At 36.5% G+C, this 23,269-nt stretch overlaps 1 protein-coding gene across 3 annotated transcripts in view; it reads left to right on the top strand.

Annotated features, from left to right (window-relative positions):
• Positions 1-22,242, top strand: part of LOC306863122 (ras suppressor protein 1) — a 33,557-nt gene extending 11,315 nt beyond the window's left edge. For all 3 annotated transcript variants that reach the window (XM_079406312.1, XM_079406314.1, XM_079406313.1), the window contains exons 6-9: positions 1,531-1,613; positions 2,624-2,738; positions 5,169-5,301; positions 21,189-22,242. In XM_079406312.1, the coding sequence (XP_079262438.1) occupies positions 1,531-1,613; positions 2,624-2,738; positions 5,169-5,301; positions 21,189-21,291 (434 nt within the window). In that variant the 3' untranslated portion in view covers positions 21,292-22,242. The remainder of the gene's footprint in view (positions 1-1,530; positions 1,614-2,623; positions 2,739-5,168; positions 5,302-21,188) is intronic.
• Positions 22,243-23,269: the final 1,027 nt, after the last annotated feature.

The following is a 23,269-nucleotide window of genomic DNA, read 5'->3' as shown; positions in this document are numbered from 1 at the left end:
CAGCCACATAATGAAAGCACCATCTTAATCAAGGTCTCTGATCTCTAACCACACATACTCATACACACGCTCCCAAACTTCCATTTATCACTGCTGTTTGGAGTGGCTGTCATATCAGTTGTGATATTGACTTCTAAAGCAAGTTGAAATGGATATGATTGGCTGTTGCTTTAAAGGGGTCATCGGATGCCCATTTTACACAAGTTGATATGATTCTTTATGGTCTTAATGAAAAGTCTATAACATACTTTGGTAAAAAGTTCTCAATGCTAGTGTAAAAACACCTTCTTTACCCTGTCAAAATCAGCTCTGTTTTCAGCACGCTGATCTAGTCCATGTTTCTTTAAATCCTAGTGAGCTCTGCTGACCCCGCCCCTCTCTTCTGTGGAGTGACGAGCATACCATAGATATGTGTAGATTCCCTATTCGACTGCTCCAGATATGTTGACGCGTCAGCCATCTGGCATTCACCATAATAATCAATGAATATTCAAAGATATACAAGTCAATGCGCTCAAAGATTCGCAGACCGTTCCAAAAATGGCAGATGGCTTACCTATCGTGGCCCATAGAAACAGTCGATAATGAGGCATCTAGGTATATATTTCTATGGAGCATACTAAACTTCAGCCACGAAACTGGCACATTATTAGGAAAGGCAATTTGCAATGATTCATAAAAACCCTTATAATCACTTCTTCTGTAGATAAAGCTGGATCACGTATGATTCAGGCGAACATAGACACATTTATTTAGATCGGGGATCAGCACATTCCCTTCAAAACTAAAGTAACGTTAATCCTCTGCATCTTCAGTGGCTCAGATGTCAGGAGTAAATGACGACTGCTATATTCATTATTACAAAGACTAAACACTTCAATCGCTTAATTGGAGATATCTTGTCTTCCCCTGCACCGGAGCTGACACAATGGCGGACAGCTCTCAGCTCACTCAGGGCGGGTCGAAGGTAAGACGGTCTTATCAATCAACTATCGTGGGAGCGGTCTGTACAGAACTACGTCATTCTGGCAGCAGTCTCAGAACAGCCTGATTTGAGAGAGGAGATTTTATAATAGGGATTTTTAAAAAACCACTGGGTGGATTTTTATCATTATTGGATGGATGTGTACACATACTTCCAAAACACATTTATGTTCAAACAACATGAAAAGTGAATTTTACATCCGATGACCCCTTTAACCAATCAGAACACTGAATGGACAGGAAGTGGGTGAAGCTTTTTAACAAAATGTTTATCAAAATACATATTAGTTGTGGCCCTATTGTGTGTAGGATTTTTAAATGTAATTGTTTACTGCTTTGAATGTGTTTGTCCATGTGTTTATCCCATGTGGTGCTCAAGTACACAGTGTGTGTTTATTTGATGCTATTTGTCGATCTGTTGATATTGCATGTGTACTTGAGTGTAATATTGCAGCCATGCTGTATCAATCAGAGATGACCGTTTCTATTGATCAGTGTTTGCAATACTTCTCTCTCTCTCACACACACACACCTCTCTCATTTCAGCCACCCTCCGTGCGCTCTATCTCAGTGACAACGATTTTGAGATTTTGCCCCCAGACATCGGCAAGCTGGCCAAGCTACAGATAGTGAGTAATTTATCTAAATTCCCTCTGAAATCAATTGCTTTTGTGGCGGGCTCTGTGCCGTGTGTGTTGGATTTATTGTCCGCACCGTGTGTTCTTTATCAGATGTGGTGAGAGGTGATTTAGAGGCTGATTTTCACCCCTGTGCTCGCTAACATCGGACTCAGTGCATGGTCACATATACATAAAACAGCTGATAATTACAACTTTGAACTTGAAAATAATATTCAACTATTTTGGTTTGGTGTTGCGTTAAAATATAGGTGTAATTACACCAGTGATTTTTAGAATACAAGTGTTATGAGATGCTGTCAGTAACCACCGAAAGTTATTTCCTCCCAGTTTGTAAAAGCAATCAGAAATCACATGTACAGTAATGCATTTGCAATGGAAGTCTATGGGACAAGAAATTGCACTAGGAAAGTATAGCCGCAAGACTAAAAGGTTGCACATTTCTGCTTTTACACCTTACAGGTTGCCCTGGAGACTTGTGTTTGTTTGTTTTTACAGATTTAGAGTTGAAGTTATTTTCTGTGGTTATGAAAACCATGTTGCAGATTCTTTTGATGAACTTGAAACTGGAATATTTATTTAAAAACATAATGAAACAATGCTTGCAATACATTTAGCTTCCACTATGTGACATTTCTGAGTAAAACTGAATATTCAGTGAAATATAATTTAGGGGCTTGATTTTATCCAGGTTGAATTGATGAAAGATGACAAACGTATTACATTTTGATGAATGATTATAAAATGTATTTATTTATTTCGTTTAGTTAGTTAGGAAGTTAGTTTTTAGAGTCACATGCATATATAAATCACGCTCAGTAAGACAAGGGACATTTATTTGGAGTAATAATATTAGCAATAAAGTTAGAAAATAGGAGTAACAGAGTAATAGGCAGAATTAATAACTAAGTAAGTAATATTGATTATTTTGATTTTATGTTGTATTCAATACTTATCAAAAATAACTTTTTTGAATATTGATAGTGTCTCTCTCTTTTCAGTTGAGTTTGAGGGACAATGACCTCATATCTCTACCCAAAGAGATCGGAGACCTGGCTCAGCTGAAGGAACTTCACATTCAAGGGAACAGACTCACTGTTCTGCCTCCTGAACTTGGTAAGACATGAACATGTGCTCAACACATTCCTGGATCATTTACATTTATGCATTTAGCAGACCTTTTTATCCAAAACGACTTACATTGCATTCAAGTTACAGTTTTTTACATTTTATCAGCTCTTGCTTTCCCTGGGAATCGAACCTATGATCTTGGCATTGCTAGCACCATGCTCTACTATTTGAGCTACAGGAAACATCTTTTATATAATCCTATCAGCCAATCAAAGCTTGACCTTAAAACAAAAGGGCAATGGTTGGTTGATAGGAATGCAAACTAATACACACCCTTCACAACCCACATTACACACCAGGCACAGCCGTGCACTCTGATTGGCTACAGATTTGTCATCTCTTTTGTGATTGGCTGGAGGCTCTGGGTTGGATCACACCTCACTGACCCACAGAGTGGTACTGCTGGGGTCAACCGAGGTTGAACTCCTCTCTACCCGAGTGCCTTCATTTTGGGAAAATCTTCACATATATACACACACACACACACACACACACTGACTGCCCTTCTGACAGTAGTTTTTCTCCTGTCTTGTTCCATTCCAACAATTTAATCTATGATTCTGGTGTACCAGTATTCCAGCATTATGTCAAGACTCACCTCAAGTGTCATATAAATGTCCTTCTATACAAAATCAGTGGCCCTGCACAATGAGTTCCCAACAATTTATTTTTTTTCCTATTGGGAAAAATTGCATAGAAATTGTTGATGCTTGTATGATCATGGATCGTATACTAACAACCTAATTGCAACACTTCAAAAACTTCTCAGAACTGTTTCGCAAGCGCAAAGCAATGCCCTCAACCACTCACTAGTAACATGACTGAGAGTTTTGCATGGGCGAACAGTGCTCATATTCTATTCAAATTTTAGTTTCATAAGTTATGTAGCGTTTTAGCAATTGCCAGTTGTTTACTGGCGTTCTATGTGTGTGTGTGTGTGTGTGTGTGTGTGTGTGTGTGTGTGTGTGTGAACGCTCCGGTCAGCAGGTCTTTGTCCTGTGCACTCTGTAGGGGAGACTCTTCCTGTTTAGCTTATTAGGACCCCTCTGTCATGTCCCTGTAATCCCACTCCACAGACCGGCCTCGTTAAGACCACCGCCGCCGTGTGTATGTGTGAGAGAGAGAAGAGCCCGGCTAACAAGGAGCAACCAAGCGCACATGCCAAGAGCAGGAAGGGAAAAGGAGAGGAGGAGAAAAAAGCGAGGGATGTGAACGAGAGTGTTGCAAAGAGGACAGATAGACAGTTTTTACCATTCAGAATATCTCATGTGTAAAGCTGATGCTTTAAACTGTTATATGAAAAGAGGAAGAGAAGGGTGGGAACCGAAGCAAGCAGACGTCTGGTCAAGCGCTGAGATCTGAAATAGTTGCAGATTTAGGTCTGTTGTCTAGGTCTTGTAGGTTCAGGGTTGATTTACACTAGCGGTCGTGTCTGACTGCGTTTGTGAGGTGTGTCATTGTGTGCTGGGGTCCAGGTTTAATTTCACCCCCTCTTTGACAGGCCGCTCAACACTTGCTAATCAGAAACTTTTTAATTAGCCCCATTGTGAGAGGAGATGAGCCACATTAGCACTTTGACTTGTACTGTTTCATCTGCACACTGTGAACTGGTTCTCCTTGGTTTCGTGTCGTCACGCGTCATCTCTTCTCGTCTCGTCTCTTTTCTTCTTTCTTCTCTTCTCTTCTCTTCTCTTCTCTTCTCTTCGAATCCAAAAAAGAAGAGTACAGAAGAAAATAAACTAACAAGAGAAGAGAAGTTCTCTTCTCTTGTTAGTTTGTTCTCTTCTCTTGTTAGTTTATTTTCTTCTGTACTCTTCTTTTTTCGATTCTTCTCGTTTTGTTCTTTTATTCTCATCTAATTTCATCTCATTGGGTCTCTTCTCTCATGTCTTGTTTCTTTTCTTTCATTTAATTTCATATAATATCATCTGGTCTCTTTAAGACTCATCTCATCTAATCTGGTCTCTTTATATTTCTTATTTTGTCTCATTTCTTTTCTCTCATCTCATTAGGTCTCTTCTTTTCTCACCTATGTCTTGCTTCTTATTTTTTCTCATTTTTTTCTCTCCTTTTTATTTCATCTCATCTGGTCTCTTCTCTCTTATCTCTTGTTTATTTTTTTTCTCTCATTTCATTTCATGTCATCTCATCCAGTCTCTTCTATTTTTTTCCTCTTGTTTATTTATGTTTTGTCTCATCTTATTTCATCTAATCTCTTATCTCTTATGTCTTCTCTCATGTTTGCCTCATGCCATCTCATTTTATTTTCTCTTCTTTTTTTTTTACTTTTTTCCATTCTCATCATCTATTCTCTTTGCTCATTTAATCTCCCCTCCTCTCCTTGTCTGATTTTACTTGTGCCGTCCTTCCCTTTATGTAAATCTCAAATTCTCCTCTCTCTCTTTCTGTCTATAGGTAACCTGGACCTGACAGGCCCAAAGCAGGTGTTTAAGGCTGAGAATAACTCCTGGGTGACTCCCATCGCAGACCAGTTCCAGCTGGGCATCTCTCATGTCTTTGAGTACATCCGCTCAGAGACATACAAGTAGTAAGTGAATCTCTCTATTTCTCTGTGCTGTTAAACGCCCAGGAGCATGTGCTGTGAATCTGAGTGACACAGATAGTAGCTCAGTAGTGAGAGATACAAGCTTACACAAAGGTTGCTGGTTTGATCCCTAGTAGTAGTGCTCATCTCATCTACCTCCAGTTATACAAACTCTTGAACACTGGCATCAGTCACTAAAGAATCATTGGGGTGTTTGCTTGATGTATCGTCCAGCCAGCGGGCAGCCCTGCTCGGCCCGTGATAGATCGGATGCTACGACTTCAGCTTGTAAAACACAACGCTAGTCACAGAACACAGATTAGATCAAACGCACACCAGCCGCCGTGGATCCAGGCACCCTCCCTGGGTCTTTAACTAAGAGAAACGTCCTGAAATGTCTCGCTAAATACAAGGTATAAATTTAGTCCCTCTATACAGGCCAGTTTTATTGTGGCACATATTTTTCTGGAACAACCCTTAGGATGGTGATGAAAGAGAGGAAAGGTGCAGTTCTCTTATTATTTCAGGATCTTATGATTTAATGCTCAATCAAACTAATTAAAATGTACGCTGGAGGCGTTACCCTAAAAGTCTTATTGCTCTCTCTCTTTCTTTATCTTTTGCTTTCCCCTTACATGCTATAAAATGTGCTGCAGAAAATCTTTTATTTGCATTAATTTAAACAGTGAGTTTTTGCATCGGGTGTCAATAGCACTGACCACACTGTGAGGCCTTTTGCTCACCAATAATCAAGCAGTGGAAAAAACAAAAAGCAAAATTGCAATTTGGATGTGTAGAAATGGCATGGAGTATAAAGCATGTGATTTTGGTGTTTTTGCGCATGGGACCTGAGTTTGTGACTTTTCACATCTTACCATTAACTGTTCTTACATCGTTATTTGTGTCTCAATTCTCATAGTTTCTTTTAAAAAATCAAAATAGAAATAAAAACATGGAAATAATGTAACCTCTATTTACTATTTGAACAGTATATTACCATAATGCTTGTATTGTTTTATTATCCTATTTATATTTATATATTTAATGTTATATAATGTTCTACATGTTGTGATATCATATACTAGTATAAGTTCTTATAATATTTATATTACTTTAATGTCTTTATATTTTTATTTATATGTTGAATATGTTGTAATATATTGTTTAACTGCACTATACATAGTATAGAGTATAACAACATATATAGTAAATATATATTGCAACTTTATAATATATTATATATATATATATATATATATATATATACTAAGAAATATAATTAATAACAATAGCATGAACAAGTAGTAACAATACAAAATATGTACTATAACAACATTATATAAATTATAATATAAATTGTAGTAAAATATATTACATTATTTATATATATATTACAATACATTATTTATATATATATATATATATATATATATATATATATATATATATATATATATACAGTATATTTTATTAGAATATTTAGAACAAAATATTTGTTTTAATATAATTTAATATATTTTCATTTGTATCTATATATTTAATATTATTATATATAGTTGCACTATATATAATATATAATCTAGTAACATTAAATCATCATTAAATGAACAAAAATAAAAAATATATTAGAACAATAGAAATTTAGTAAGAGAACTAGTAGCCTATATAATATAACAAGTGATATATAAAGATATTAAAATCATAATATATTATTTAATTGCATAAAAAAATCTAATACATTTAGTATATTATATTATAAATAATCGTACTATGTGTGATATAGTATAAATGCTTCTATTTTATATACTAGTATGTTATTACCGCATTTTAATACGATTTTACTAATATGGCTCAAACCTGACAAAAACCTGACGTAATCCTTTTGACCTAGGGGGAGGAAGTTTCCAGACTAATTGCAGTATATGTTTCACGGCCCTGTTCCACTTACCAATCCCCCTGAACAGGAGGCAAATCCCCCTCTGTTTGATCATTTAGCCGCTTGCTGTGCTGCTGACTGGAGAGGACCGTCGTAACCCACTTACCGGAACTGATCTTCCCCTTCGGCACAGTCAGAACCACCGTGCATCTCAGTGTGTGCTGACACCGTGACTGTGTGTGTGTGTGTGTGTTTGCACGTCTGTGCGGTGCGTAATAATCAGATACTGCTGCTTGAAACATTTTGAATAATTTCGATATGTTGACTACGTATCATCCGTTCTAATACTCTTGTGTTTTGCCAAACTCAGTAGTTTGTTTGTGCATTGGATACTTCCAATACGCTGCTTTGTATCGAATTAAAGTCCACAAGGTTTGAAGGTTACATCGCTGAGAGCTGACATTGCATATTCGGTTTGATAAATGGGAATTTTTGAGTGAATCAATGCCATTTGAAGCTGTCATCCATTTTGTGTCAAGCAGTCGTCAAAACTGCTGCATGTGTTAGATTTTTGAGTCTGATATCTGAGTCTAAGCAGTTCTGACCACCATTTATCTTTCCATAGTTATGTTTTGTACTTGTTGTGACACTTGGTCAGAATTGCTCCTCAAGTTTTTGGAGGGAGATCTCCATCCAATGACTCATAAATAGCCTTGTGGTGAAAAAATCTAGTCTGGTTACCCAAAGGCTTCAAGTTCGAACCCCAAAAAGGTCGATCTAACTATAATCATGTTTACTTGCCATGCGTGGTTCCTCATTGAAAACCAATCTGGGAAGACAAGAAAAAGGAATTAAAAACTCATTTTACTTCTTTAAACTGGAAATTTTATACCATGTTATATGTCAATGATAACACCATTTTTCTTTTCAAATCTGTCTTTATTTGCTGTTATTATTTCTGTAATTATTATAAATTAGTAGAGTTACTATTGGTAAAAAAAATAATTTACTAATAGACCAGGAAAATGCATTAAAGGGTAATTGGGGTCAATTTTTCTTGCCATGTTGACTTAAAGGCTGGTCATGGCTGTTGTCTATTGACATTCTGAGCAGAAATGTATTTTATAGTTGCTTAAACTGTATTTTTGGACTAGAATAAGACATAAGTCGGGGATTTTGACACTGAATGAAAGCGCACACACAGTAAGTCAGTCTATAGTCTCCTGTGCTCATCTGTAACATTAAAGCAAAGATGCTTGTGTGTTCGTTCCTCTGTTTGTTTATGTGCCTGCGAATACACGCGAGAGAGACAAGTAGGATGTCTCACATTAGACAAGTGTTAACGGTGCGTAATTCTCAGTAGGTGTGTGTCCACGGTTCAACAGTTTCATTCTCACCTGCCTAAATGTCCTTCAGCTAAGAAATCTCACTCCTCTCTGAAAGACTCTCTGAAAGACCTCTCTCCCTCTCTCTCTCTCTTCCTTTCACTATTCCTCACCTCATCCAGTTTTCACTCCTGATGGACATTTTCTCATTTAAGTTCACTGATCCAGCGTATCGAAATACCAGAACGTTAAAACAGCAGAAGACAGCCACATCCAGGCTGCTTTCATTTTTAATTGGCAGGGTTGTACCATTATAACTGGGCGTACTCTGTCTGTTTAAAGTGGGGGTGCACAATATATCGATACTGTGTGTGTGTGTGTGTGTGTGTGTGTGTGTATGTATGCATATGTGCATATATATAATATATATATACATATATACACACACGTAGAAATAAATTGATATAAACTTAGAATTCAGACTTTTTTCTAATTGTGAGATTATATCTCGCTATTGTGACTTTTTTTCTCAGAATTGCGAGTTTATATCTTGTAATTCTGACTTTATAACACAAGATTGCGGGATATAAACTCGCAATTCTGAGAAAAATAGAATTGCAAGATACAAACTTGCATTTGCAAGGAAAATGTCTCCCAATTGCAAATTTATATCCTGTAATTCTTAGAATAAAAGAATTGTGAGAGAAAGTCAATTTTTTTTTTAAATATTTTGTTCAGTGGCAGAAACGGGCTTCCATTAAAACAAACAAAAAAAAAATATTGTGTATAATTTTTTTCCAGGATGTAAACACAATATACATTATATAAATGGTATAAATACCAAATTTCGATGTGCTATAACATCAGTTATAAAAATTGGACAAATCAAGTAGACCTGGGGAAACGTCACCACACTAAATCACCCAAAAATTACAATATTACATCAGTCCTGCATGCCCACGCTCATGATGTATGTGCGGCTCATCATGGATGGGCTGATGGTGGCTAAATGAACAGCAATTTTTTTTTTTTTTTTGCTGACGTTTTGTCGAATATTCTAGTCATTTATCTTGAAATCACACAGATGTTTGGAATTAAAACGGTTGACAACGAGACTTTACCCTCCTCTCGCTTCCTGCTCTTCTGTCAGTGGGTTTGGTCATAGCATAAACCGCAGGCAGAGGAGGAGGAGGAGGGGGGTAACCTGTCATGCATATTTCATGGGGCGGCTTGTTAACCTGACAGAAGGATCTTATATCTGACTGACAGCATTGGGGAGACTCTTCGTGCTCATAATGTATTAACATATCGTAAAGCCGCCTTCCCGCCATCTTTTATTCATCGTTAACTCTAAACGCTTGTTGACCGCGGTACAACCACCGCAGCTCTCTTCACAGCTGTCCAGGCTGACTGAAAAACCAACCGCAATTAACTTCCCAGCGGCACAGACCCTGACATGCACACATGCAGGAAGTCCCGCATCTATCCAGCCGTGGGTCTGTCGTATGAGTCAGCGGGAAGGAAAGGTCACAGACTGGGAATTACTGCATGTGTGTTTTTGATAAAGAGATTCAGAGACACTTCATTCTGTGACCACTGGAGTCAAAGGTCACAATTGCTGTTTTGATTTTGACTTTTTTTTTGTCATTTAAATTTTTTTTTTTACTGAAAATACTTTAAAGGGGTCATATGATGCGATTTCAAGTTTTCCTTTCTCTTTGGAGTGTTACAAGCTGATTGTGCATACATAAGATCCCTGAAGTTGCAAATGAAAACTAAAGTCTCAAAACCAGATAGATATTCTTTATCAAAGTTAAGACTCTGCCACGCCCCCTAAAGCTCATTCAGACACGCCCCCACATGTCTACGTCATGATGTGGAAATATTTGCGTAAGGCGTGATTTCAGTAACCGCAGTAGTGTTGATGAAGCCGTGTCCGAGAGAAGCTGTGTGTTTCTAGGCGAAAGCAAAAGCACTTTATTTGGCCTTCCAAAAGTAGATTGATTACAACAGAACAGCAACGCAATTTATGGACGACAGTTTCGTGAATCTAGGAGAGTAGGTAATTCTGACTTTGCTATGACAATCTGGCGCTTCTGAATCAGCGACTGTAAGTAAGCTATGTTTTGTTATTGGTATTTGCTATTGACTGTTCAAATGTGGAGTTTTACGCGTTGTTTGTGTGCGTGCGCGCACGAGAGAGAGACAGGGTCACATCACAGCACATCAGCTATCTTAATCGCGGTTTGTGTGTGTGTGTGTGTGTGTGTGTGTGTGAGAGAGAGAGAGACAGGGTCACATCACAGCGGAGTGTACAGCCTTATGTCTTAATCACGGCTTGTTTGTGTCTGTCACATGACTCGGGCTTGAACTGATGCTAAAACTAAGGACATTATTATTAACTTACTTTAATTTTGAAAGCTGAAGCTCGCGATTATGGAAAGGGGCGTTAAATTGCCGACGCAGCTTGTGGTGTTCGGCCAATCACAATGCACTGTGCCAGTTGGCCAATCAGAACAGACTGTGCTTGTCGGAAGGAGGGACTTTGTAGAAAACAAAGCGTTTGAGAGAGCCGGGGCATAGAGGACCTACAATAATGTACAGTATTTTAAAAATAATGTTTTTTTGAACATTAAAGCATGTCAATATATTCTGTTACACCAAATACACAAAATAATGATCTTTAAAAAAGCATCATATGACCCCTTTAATATGACATTATATTCATTATATTTTTTTTATTTTTTCTCTGATTGAAATAGTATTTAATTTTAATATGGCATATTTTAGTCAATGAAAATTATAAATTTTTGTTGATGGTAATGTGCAAAATGATGAGACCAAATATTAAAAAAAAATTCATGTATAAACATTTATTAATTTATTAATTGTAACAAACAAATAACAGCTTTACCATCTTAAAATAACACTATAAAACTGTGAGCATTGAGCTATTAGATGTTTTCTGGAAAAAACTTCATTAAGTGTCTGTGTTTTGATACTGTGTAGGATAGCATATCACATTTTTACAATAACAGCGCGTTAACGACGCCTTTTACATATTTTGACTAACACTTAAAGACATTCACTTAATTGTTTGTGCACATGTAAGTTACAATATTACGTTTGTATTGTGGATATACCTGCCTCTCATATAACTCAGTGATGTTATAGTATTATTTATGCTATTACATAATTTGTTAATATATTGAATTAGCATTTACTTTTATATCTTCAGTTTTCATTTTAATTTTAGTTAAAATTTTAGTTTAGCTTTTGTCATGTTATTTTTTTTTTATATTTCTGTTTAGATTTATTTAAGTTTATTTTTATATCGGTTTGTTTTAGTGCTTCAAATATTTCAGGCAAGTTTTTCATCTAATGTTTATATTTTTCAGCTTTATTTAATTTAACGAAAACAGTTTAGAATAGCTTTGATATCATTGAGATATCAAAAAACTCGTCTTCTGCTGACTTTGTCGTCAGTAAGTTTATTGATGAGATATACTCTGCTGAGAGTGCTGATAATTTACTCTGAGTATAAACGGTGAACATGACAGCATAGTGCCACTAATGTGATGTAAAACATCTGTTAGCATAACAGGATTAAAGCTTATTAGATATATCAACTCTGAAATACTCTCGAGATGGACTGATTATATGTTACTGTCTGTATAAACCATGAAGCCACTTGATTTTCTACCGTAGTTTCACTAACGCACAGTGACGACTTGTGTTTGTTTTTGTCTAAAGCTCCCTAGTTTCTAATCCGTTTCTACTCAATGAATTAAAAATTTTAGGGGATGCTCATAAAAATATTTTATGAAGATGACCAGGAGCAAAAAAAAAATCACCAAATAGGGATTCATTTGACACATTGCATTAGCTTGCATTGTGCAAGAAACAGACGAGCATTTAAATTGTTGTGCACCGAAATGCTTCCAGACCGTAATTTCTCCCAAATCTCAGTTGCAATTAGTTTGAATTTGGAAAAGTTCTATGAGTTTAGAATGGCATGATGGTGAGTTAACTAGGATTTTCATTTCACGCATGAACCAATTCTTTAGCCCTATGCTACTCCAGGGAAAGTGGGGAGTATGTTTTTTGTGTGCGCTATATGTTCTGAACACTAATACAGTGAGTTTCTGTGAGTTAAATCCTGCATAGTTCCACAGATGGACTCTTTCCTTTCCATATTCTCTCTAATTATATTTATGCATTGCTGCTTCCTCAGTCCGAGCCCTGCTACAATAGAACTGACACCAGGTTTACCATAATGTTCCTTACAGTTGTGCAGTTTAAAGGAGGAAATTGTCAGCAGGTGACCACTCTTGTGTCTTTGGATCAGCTGGACGTAATGACTCTTGGTGGTCCTTCTTCTCTTTGTGTTGTGTTTGTGAGCCCAAATTGATATGCGAAACTAGGCTCATATGTTCTTTTGTATTACATTTTATTACTAGAACTGGTTTATTTATTGTCTAAAAAGTGTCTACTTTACAGACAAATGAGAGGGAGTGTTTTTGTTTGGTAGTATCTCTAATGTAATGTTACCTAAATTCACTTGTATACGTATTGCAGAGTCCTCGGTTTTTTACTATTTTTACACTGTTGCCACAGGTTAGTTTTGAATTGCAATTGGGCTGGTTCTGTTTGGCAGACCTGGCAATCCCGACATAGATGTGTACATAGATGCCTCATTTGCGGCTGTTTCAATGGGCTATATAACCATTCACCATATTGGAACAGCCAAAGCTGGTCTCTGTATACTCAAGAGCAAGTTGTGTGATGAGCATTACTGTAGTTTAATAGCCTGTAATGTTGAGTAAATGCATATAAAAACAAAAACCAACACATTCTCACCTGTGACAGGTTATCCCATTTCTTCAGGAATTCGAATCTTGGTGGTTTTTAGAGCCAGAGGTTGCGCAATGTTGTGGCATCTTGGAAAACTCATTAATTTTTTTATGACAGGTTGACCGTTTCATGATGTGTCTGGAGCGATCAAATGTGGATCTACATATGCATATTTACAGTTAATAGGGCCATAACACAAACGGTTAAGTATAGTGAAGCTTGTTTGATTCAGTCAGGTTGTGAAGCCTACTAGAAACCAAAAGTGGCATGACTAATTTTAAGAGTTTAGTTCAGTCTGTGTGTGTGTGTGTTTGTTGTGCATTCTAGTCTGTATTTGTGTTCTTCATTTCTAGGTTCTGGAGGTTTTAAAGGTTGAGCGCAGTTCCATCACTCCTCATTAGTTTGGGCTCACAGACAGGAACTCCTGCTAGAGTTTATCAATAAAAGGCCACGTTAACAGCCCAAACTCAGCACAGCCTTCTGCTTACTGTTCACCCCAGCTCAGACAGTGCTGGGTAACCTCTCAGCCGAACAATGAATGATTCATAAAACATTCATCTTGTAGATGATCCACTGTAGCATGACTGTATATGTACAAATAGGGTACAAAAGTGGTGGTAAAGCCTGCTGTGATTGGCTGTCTCGTCTATTGTGCAGTAATGTGGCCACTCGGTCCTGCAGATCTTGTTGATAATGGGGGTGTCAGGGGAGAGATCAGTTATGAGCCGCTCTGCCGCCCGTGCACCATCCGTCTTCATTATTGTCATTTACTCTCATTTAGCTGGTGCATGGATTTCCGTTGGGCCTGTCAGCACGGATAGTGTTTTATACTGAGATGTGTGTAGTGATTGTGTATTTGTGCTGAAAGAAGTTTAGCTGTGGGGTTCTTTGTGTTAAACAGTAGTTAAGGGTAGAAGAAACGATCTGTCGTGTGCCGCTGATGTGCTTCCTCATCCTTTTTCTCATGTGTCTCTTTCCCTACATGCTTTAAAAGTACTTTTTATTGCATTTTTCCATATATAAAATCTCCAAAAACCCTTCTCTTCAGTTGCAGAGTGTCAGTGTTGGAAAGTAATTAAGAAATGTTGGGGAAATCGGTTTCATTTTACTGGGAAAGTTTGATATGTTTTAGTGAATCTCTTTGTTTGAACTGTGTGAATGTGTAACAATGGGTTTTATTGTAAATTACAGACACACACACACACACATATATATATAAATATATATAATTTTTAAATCTATAAGTATTTGTTATATAGTGTTTTAGATATATTTTATAATATACATGTACTTATGTATTTATAGGTTTATATATATTATATATAGATGTATATATTATATTTTACACTATATTAGTGTATCTAATAGATATCTATCTATTATTTTAAATATATTTACAAGTTTGTGGTTTCCAAATTGTTATATTTTTATATAATTTATAAAAAATTATGTAATTGTTTATATAATTTATACTTTAAACATCTCATTTGAATGGGCGTTTAAATTAAATACTGTGTATGTAATACTGAATTTAATACTTAAATCCTGTGTGAGTACGTTATACTTGTTCATTTAATTTGATATATATTATATATTTTACATGTATTGTTATATATGATATGTTACACGTTATAATTCTAGATCCTGTTTGTCACAGCTGTTTTGTAATCTCTGAGTCTGAGACTCATTTAAGTGATCTCATTGTCTAAAATCTCAGATCTCCTGTAATGCAATAGCAGCTGGAGCATCATTTACAAATTATCTTCAACCTCAATGACGGATCAATGATTCACAAATCACCCGCACATTTATCCTTAATTAATTCCCTCTCACCTCTGACACACCTGAAGATGCTTTGGAAGCCACTCTGTGGAAACACACTGTCTCTGACACACACACTTATGACCGGCCACCCTGACTGTGTTAGACACTCTTGACTGTAACTGTGATTAATTATCCCATGTGGAACTGGAGCACTCACAGGAAAAAGACCGTCTCTGGCAGCGTCGGGGAAGCAGCTTCTGTAGATTTTGCTGTCCCGCTCCACTTTTAATTGGCTGTAAATGATGAGGAAAGCAGATAAATGGGGGATAAATCTTTGTGTTTACTCTGTAGCCGCTCAGCACTGCAATGCTGCTTTGGTAACATGGTTTCACAGACCAGGGCAACATTTTCCCATCATTTCCAGACCACAGGTTTGCAGGTATGTAGTTATATGAATATTTAAAGAGTCAAATCACAACTTCATGTGACAGTTTCCCTTTTAAAGATGTGTAATTGTAACATTAGCTCTGCATTGATTCAAATTATTCTCAAAATGATTCTCTAATTCATTTGAATGTAAATTGTAAATATATATTAAAAAATATAACCTGTTTATTATATATATATATATATATATATATATATATATATATATATATATATATGGGTTGCTGATGTGACATGGCATTTTCACTGTCCCACATAAAATGAATATAATTAATATTGTCGTTATTTAAAATGCTGTAAATTGTTAAACATTTATTCGTCCTACATGGAACTGTTGTTAAAAAAGCTGCAGTGTTAGTCAAATATTTTTTTTTTTTGAGCCAAATGTCAAAATTGTCCTCTGGTGTGACTGTCTCAAGCATGGTTCAATAAATTACAACTTTTATAAATTAAAAAGAAAAGCATACAAATGTTAAGAAATACACCCCTAATTGTATAAGAAAGTCTCTGAGACCCTGAAGCATTGCAGTTAACGTGTCTTTTCTTCTCCACCTGTTTTTTTCTGACCGTGCTGACCCAATAAGCATTTCGCTGCCCAATGGTCATGCCTTAACTTTGCTAATTCTATTATTGCATCCTTTGCTTGGGCATTTAATATTTTTTTTTTACTTTTATTCTTGAGTTCAATCTCTTTTTTTAGCTCATTTTATCTGTAAAAGAAAACCTGCCTAATAATTCTGCACACTTGAAATAAAGAGTTTTTGACTTTCAGCCTTCATGGACAATTATATATCACTTATAAATGATTAAATACAAAATCAATAGTAGGTATTAAGATTGATGTGGTTTGGAATTGGTAAAATGTTCTTGGGAAAAAAAAAAAATATGACCAGAATATCAACTTGTCTAATAATTCTGCATTGTGTATGTGTGTGTGTGTGTGTGTGTGTGTGTACCTTTAATTTTTGTCATAAAATACATATCTGAATGAAAATGGTTTGCATATTGTACAGCTGGTTGTTTTCTCAAAACAAAAGTTTTCACAAAATGACTCAAAAAGGAGTCAGATTCATAGTGGACAGTTCATTGTCCCACTTGCATTGCTTCTTTCCAGATAAATAAGATTAATTCCCTTTTTTTAAATAAAATACTTTTTTAATTGATTTGAGATAAAATTATGATTAAATCTGCATAGTGAGACGAGCCAAACTAGCAAAGATAGTTTGGAAATTATTTCCCTGATTCAGTTATACAGGTTAGCGGTCAATGTGCAAAAATATCAATGTACAAAAATATTCGACCATAGAATCTTGCAGTTGACCAATCAGAATCAAGTATTCTAGAGAAATGTTTTATGATGTTAATCATTGTTTTTGATTGTACATTTACAGTTCTTTACAATTGAGTAATTTTTAAATACTTGCAAATCATTCAAAATAATGATTTGTTCATGGATCAGAATGAGTTATTAGACAGTAGTTGATCAGGGATGAGTTTGGATGTTGGACAGGATTCTGACGCAGTCTTTAGTCAGTTGATGACAGCATTACGAAGCCTTCATGGGCTGATATTTAGACGTTGTGTTAGATGCGTTAGGAGTTTCTCTCAGCGTTGTCTTCCTGCCAGAGGGTCCGTCTAGGCTGCAGGACACTGACAGAGAGAGAACTGCTTTCAGATTCAGCTCACACCCCCCTGCATATCAGCCTCCTGTAAAACAGCCCAATTTAGCCCTGACACCAGCGCAAACATCTACGTGCATCTGTCAACACTGATTCCTTCAGTCAGCTCAGAAACAGCTCGCAGTCTGCGCACATACATACACCGCTTTCTTACAGGGACGTATGAGCTCAGTAACATGCTCTCAACATCCTTCTGCATACGTGATCATATCATGAAAATTCAAATGTGAACACCTGATCTTTAAATTACCCTTTTGTCTGGTTCTGACAGTTACAGATGTTTAATTAAAATACTTGATTAAATAATTAAAAGAAAAAGTTTAACGTTTACACTGGCGTCATGGCCTAATATTTAATGAGTTAAGTCACCTAAAGTTTGATGAGTGTTTCCCATTCTTTTGTTTATGATTTCCTGTCTTTACATCATATCAATTAAAGTGGAAAAAAGAACAAAAATACATTTATTTTTTTGTATATGTATTTTGAATGTAGATTTATTTATTTTTATGGAAACCCATAATCTTCCAGTCTCTTTACAAGGACAATTCTTGAATTTGTTTTATTTTTATAGTATTTTGTTGCATCTTTTATGTTAGTATCTTTTAGTGCTTTTTCATTTTATATTTTAGTGTAGTTTATTTTTTCTATAGTTTTTCAAATTTTACATTATTATATTTTATTAGTTTTTTTATTTTGTGTGTTTTGTATTTTTTATTTTAGCTTGATTTTTATTTTATTTTTGTATTTTAATTCATTTTTATTTTTATTGTATTCTTCTAATTTATTATTTTATTTAATGTTTGTATTTTAATTTAATACTAAATATATTCCACACCATCAGCAACACAATGGCATCATTATGGGACAGCAGATGAAAATGTGCCATCTTGGTTAAATCTGGCACATTTACTTTAACTCAATGTGCTAATTAATGTGTATTGTCCCTGTCAAACATTCCGGATGGTTAATATTGTTGTCTTCTTTTTTGCAGTAGTTTCTTTTTCTAGTAGTTTCTCATTCCATATATCTCGATCACCAAACACTGAATTAAACATGAACACATGCTTTACAAACCAGCACATGCACACACTTCACAGTTAGTGCCAATTTTTGTGAACAGTGCCGTTTTTTGGATGTGAAGTGCATTTTTTTTATTTTATTTATGTGTGAGATAAAAAGCAGTAATGGAGGATTCTGATATTTCTGTATTCTGAGAGTCCGTAGGGGCTTGAGTAGTGCCTCCCTGCTGGGCTCGTGCCTCTGCGCCTGGCTGGGTAGCTCCAGAAGAGGCAGGAAAGAACGGGAACCTCTGGGCCCCAAGGGAAGAACCTCAGACAGGACCACACAGATGGACCGGCAGCTCAGTGCTTAAGAAAGATACAGAGTGACAGAATGAACGAGAGAGACTGACTTGACTCGTTGATGATAGAAGTGCTCAGCCTGTCTTCCCAGCAAGACATGAAACTGCAGAAGACAAAAACAGATCATACTTAGTTCATTGCTCTGTTCTTGGATTGTGGCAAATTGGTTGATTGAGGCAAGTTTGTTGCTGAAACGTTGTAGGTTCAAACTCTGTAAAGAGAAATCTTTCTGACGTCAAAGATGTTATAAGTAATAAGTATACTGTAGGTCGCTTTGCATAAAGCAGTTGCTTACAGAAAGAATATTTAGCGTCTTCCTCTTACGTTGTAATTAAAGTGACTCAAACGCTGAGAGCTGGGTTGAGAACGTCTGCTCTCTCAACCTGGGCCCTGTGTGGTCCTTTGTAAATATTTGATATGAACTTTAGTCATGAATCTGAGCGGCCGCTTGACATTTGACTGCAGTGCAATTAGAATTTTCCCTCAAATAGTATTCTTTAATTACACTTGGGAATGTCATATTTATGGTCCAGGCATGCTAGGTGTAGAGCTGCTAACTCTGCAATCACCAGCCGCTATGTCAACATCCAATCAGGGATAAGTATTAATGAGGGAAGCAGCAGTCAGGGTGGCTGTAAAGATGAAGGCTGTGTGCCGAAACCTAGTGAGCTGCCTACATAGACAGCATTTTCAAGGGAATACTTCACCGAAAGTTCTGATATCTTTTTACTCACCACAATGTTGTTCCAAACCTGCGGGACAGTTTTGAAGAACGCTGGAGCCCATACTATGGAAGTCCATTTCCAGAGAGATACTAAGTCATAATTATGAGGGAAAGTTGAAACTGAAATTATGACATGGAAAGTAATTATAATAATCATAACGAACTACTCTTTTGTTGTGTGTGTCATAATTAGTCATTTATGAGATAAAAAGTCAACGTTTTGTCACAATCGTGATATTTCATAATTTTGATGTCATTATTGTTTTTATATCGTAAAATTTGACTTTTTGTCTCATAATTATGACTTAGTGTTTTAGAACTTCCACCTTGTTAAAATTATGATTTACCAAAGCATTATTTTCTTTTTCTTATGTGGCAAGAAATGAGCTCGATAACTTAATTGTAGACTGTAGATTTGTATAGACAAAAAACACTGAGACAAAGTATCTTATTTTGTGTTCCACAGAAGAAAGAAAGCAATACTGAGAAGACAATAGGGAAGAAAAGTTCATCACAATTTTCAGTTCAGGCCCACTGTAAGGACTGGAAGCCCCACCTTTCAGTTAAAGGAGCCAATGTTTTTTATAGAGTTTGTAGCCTGATTTTGTGTCATAATTTTGACTTATCTCATAATTTTATCTTTTTATCTCATTGTTTTTTATCTCATAATTTTGTCTTATATCATTGTTTTATCTCATAGTTTTGTCTTTATCTCATAATGTCATTTTGTCTTTATCTCATTGGTATCTCATAATCTCATAATTGACAATTTCGACTTATTACATTATTGCTATCTCATAATTTATACATTTCATAATTCTTATCTCATAATTTTGACTTTCTATCTCATAATTATGACCTAGTATCTAATTTTTACATTTTTCCCCTCATAATTATGGTTTACCAATGCATGATTTGTTTTCTTATGTGGCTTAAATGAGCTTCCATACCATTGACTTTAATTGTAATTATAAAACGCAGAGACAAAATATCTTGTTTCATGTTCCACAGAGGAAAAAGTCAGGGAAGACAACAGTGAAGAAATACTGGTTATATCCGGCTCAAGCCAACTTAAAGGACTGGAAGCCCTGCATTTCAGTTAATGGAGAGCCAGTGGCCTTTTTAATTGAGTTTGTAGCCTGATGTATTTTTTATTTTATTGATTGATTGATTGATTTGATTTGAGAAAGGGGGCAGAATGTTTACTGTTGTTGTTTTATTGGCCTTTCTCAAATCAAGTTGATGGGAACACGTACAGCATGCCTTGAAAGTAGCTGCCTGGGTATGTTACCAAGATGCCTACTATGTAAACTGACCTGAGACACTTCTGTCTCTGTTCTGTGTTCTGAATGCGATTAATTTTAGAGTGCTGCCTATGTAGGCAGTGTATAGCAAAGCAGCTCACAAGATTTTAGTACAGAGCCAATGAATTCTGCCTCCATAATACACATGGTCACTTAAGTCTCTTCCTTACGCTCGCTCTCTCTCTTTCTTTGTCTTTTACCTCGTATCACTGAACCCAGCCTTTGAGTGCTGCTGAAATAGAGAGGGACCACTGGACTGGAAATTGCTCTCCCTACATGTCCCCTCTCTCTCTTTCTTTCTCAGCTCTGTGTGTAGGGTGGTTGCGGATAATTGTCTCTCTGTGCCATACACAGCTGTAGCGGAGGGGTGTTGGACAGCACAGAGAGTTCAGTGTCCCAGTGGGGGAACCGTCAGTGTGTTGGACTCAATTAATCCTCTTTCAGCTGGTTAACACTAAAAATATAACTCCTCTTCCTCACTACTCTGTATTCAAGCCTTTTGCAGAAACTACGAGCAGCCAGGTATAATCACACAATGTCTGTTTGTGTTTTGCAGTCTTTACGGGCGACACATGCAGGCCAACCCAGAGGCGCCCAAAAAGAATGCAGACAAATCCAAGAAGATCAGCCGCAAGCCACTGGCGGCCAAGAACAAGTAACAAAGAGGGCGACAAAGAGCTGATCTGACCATCCGAGATGATGAACCTCACTGCATGTGCCTTTCCTATTGATATTTATTCAGAAATTATGTTTTATATTGCTTCAGTATTACGTTAATCATGTAACCTCCAAATGACTCCACTTTTGATACGCCCCAGCCATTTTTTCCAAGTGTCCTTCTTGTCCAATGCCACTTTTTGCCTTCAAAGTGCCGCTTCTGTCAAGTCAGACCTGCGTTGGGTGCTAATCAGCTTTTCTGAACGTATTTGTTGTGTCTTGAGAGGCAGCAGGAGTTTTTTCCTACTCGACCATCCAGACGAGGAGAGCGGTGAATTTTGGGAGGTGGTGACGAGCGTTTTGTAACCGTACAGGGATTTAGCAGGAGTTTGGGGTCTTAGTGGAGTCTGAGCAGGATTGTGTCAGGTCTCCGGGGGGAAACCGCTTCCTCTGCCTCTTAATGACAGATATGAATGGCTGCAAACGGGAGTTTCAGATGGTACACAGCTGATTCCAGTCAGAAACACCCCAGTGGCCATTTGAGAGGGTCAACAAGATATCGCAACAAACCACAGATGGTGTTCTCTGAAGCGGTTGGCCATTGTTTCTAGTTCTAGTTAATATGACGGTGCAACTTTTTACAGAACAATGTACAGTGGTATTTGTAAAGAACCAGTTTCTTGAACCAGTTAATCATTCAATAATGTTGCCATTTCTGCCGTCACTACAGCTTTATGTTGCGTACACTAACATCTTCCAATTCTGCAAATCTTGGCTGAATTTGAAGTTTTTATTTTTATGGATGTGTTATTTCTTATTTTTAAAGGTCACACGCCATTTCATTGCAATCGCATTTAAATTTGTAATATTTTACTATGTTTTCTCATGTGCACACGGTGCAGTGTGCTATGTACTAAATTTTTGACATTGAAATAAAGTCACCGTTTTGTTGGAAGATTCAGTTTTTTTCTTGGAAAGAACTAACCAAATCTTATAAAATATATACTTCCGTTTAAAGGTTCAGGTTGGTAAGATTTGTATTTTTAATTGTTCGAAAGAAGTCTCTTATGCTCACCAAGGCTGCATTTATTTGATTTAACTTATAGTAAAAATTAGAGATGCACAGATTGACCGGCCAGTGATCGGAATCGGCTGATTTTTCGCATTACCGGCCCAAATCTGTGACCGGCCGGTCAGTCTCACGTCTTGCCGATCCTTATTGCACTGACATCACAGCCACGCGCACACTCACAGTCGCGTGTGAACCATAGACTGTAAACACGTCGTTTCTCATGAGAAAGATTCTAATTTGAATGGCATTGTGTAAACTGCGACTGATAATGTATTTATGTCGTGCCAGATGAGGTATGCACAGCCTGAGTGAGTGTGTGTGAGAGAGACAGCACACACAAAATAACTCACAGAAATTTATAGATGCATACTGCGGTAGAAAAAAAAAAAGATATTTACAAAAGATGATTTAGGTAAGCAACATTAGACGGCCATGATGTTTCCCCAAATAACAATATCAGCCCGATTGCAATGTGACACTGATTTTATACAATAGTATTTCAATAAACGAGGTTAAAATTAAGTGACAATTACATTTTAGACAACATTTTGACTGTTTTTGCTCAATTTCACTGACAAAAATAGTTCCTTCCGATCAAAGCCTCAGCAGAACTGTTGTGTGTTTTGTTACTGAATGAATCCACGTTTTTGAACAAATCAAGTGAGTCAATGATTCAGGAACCCGTTCATAAGGACAGTCACTTGCCTCGTTTCTGAATTAATCGGTTGAATGAATGAATCAATGACTCGCTCATTAAAACAGACATTTTAATGAGACCGCTACCTACTGGTGGTTTAGTCATATTTAAAAGTATCATTGCATTTTTTCAACATTTATTTGTATGTTTAAAAAAATATGTAAAACGTTAATCTTATAAAATTATTTATGCATTTGAAATTTTGCAGTGT

The sequence above is a fragment of the Barbus barbus genome (genome assembly GCF_936440315.1).
Source record: "Barbus barbus genome assembly, chromosome: 44".
NCBI classification, from domain to species: Eukaryota; Metazoa; Chordata; class Actinopteri; order Cypriniformes; family Cyprinidae; genus Barbus; species Barbus barbus.
Note: the sequence above shows the minus strand (reverse complement) of the source record. Positions and strands in the feature narration are given on the sequence as shown.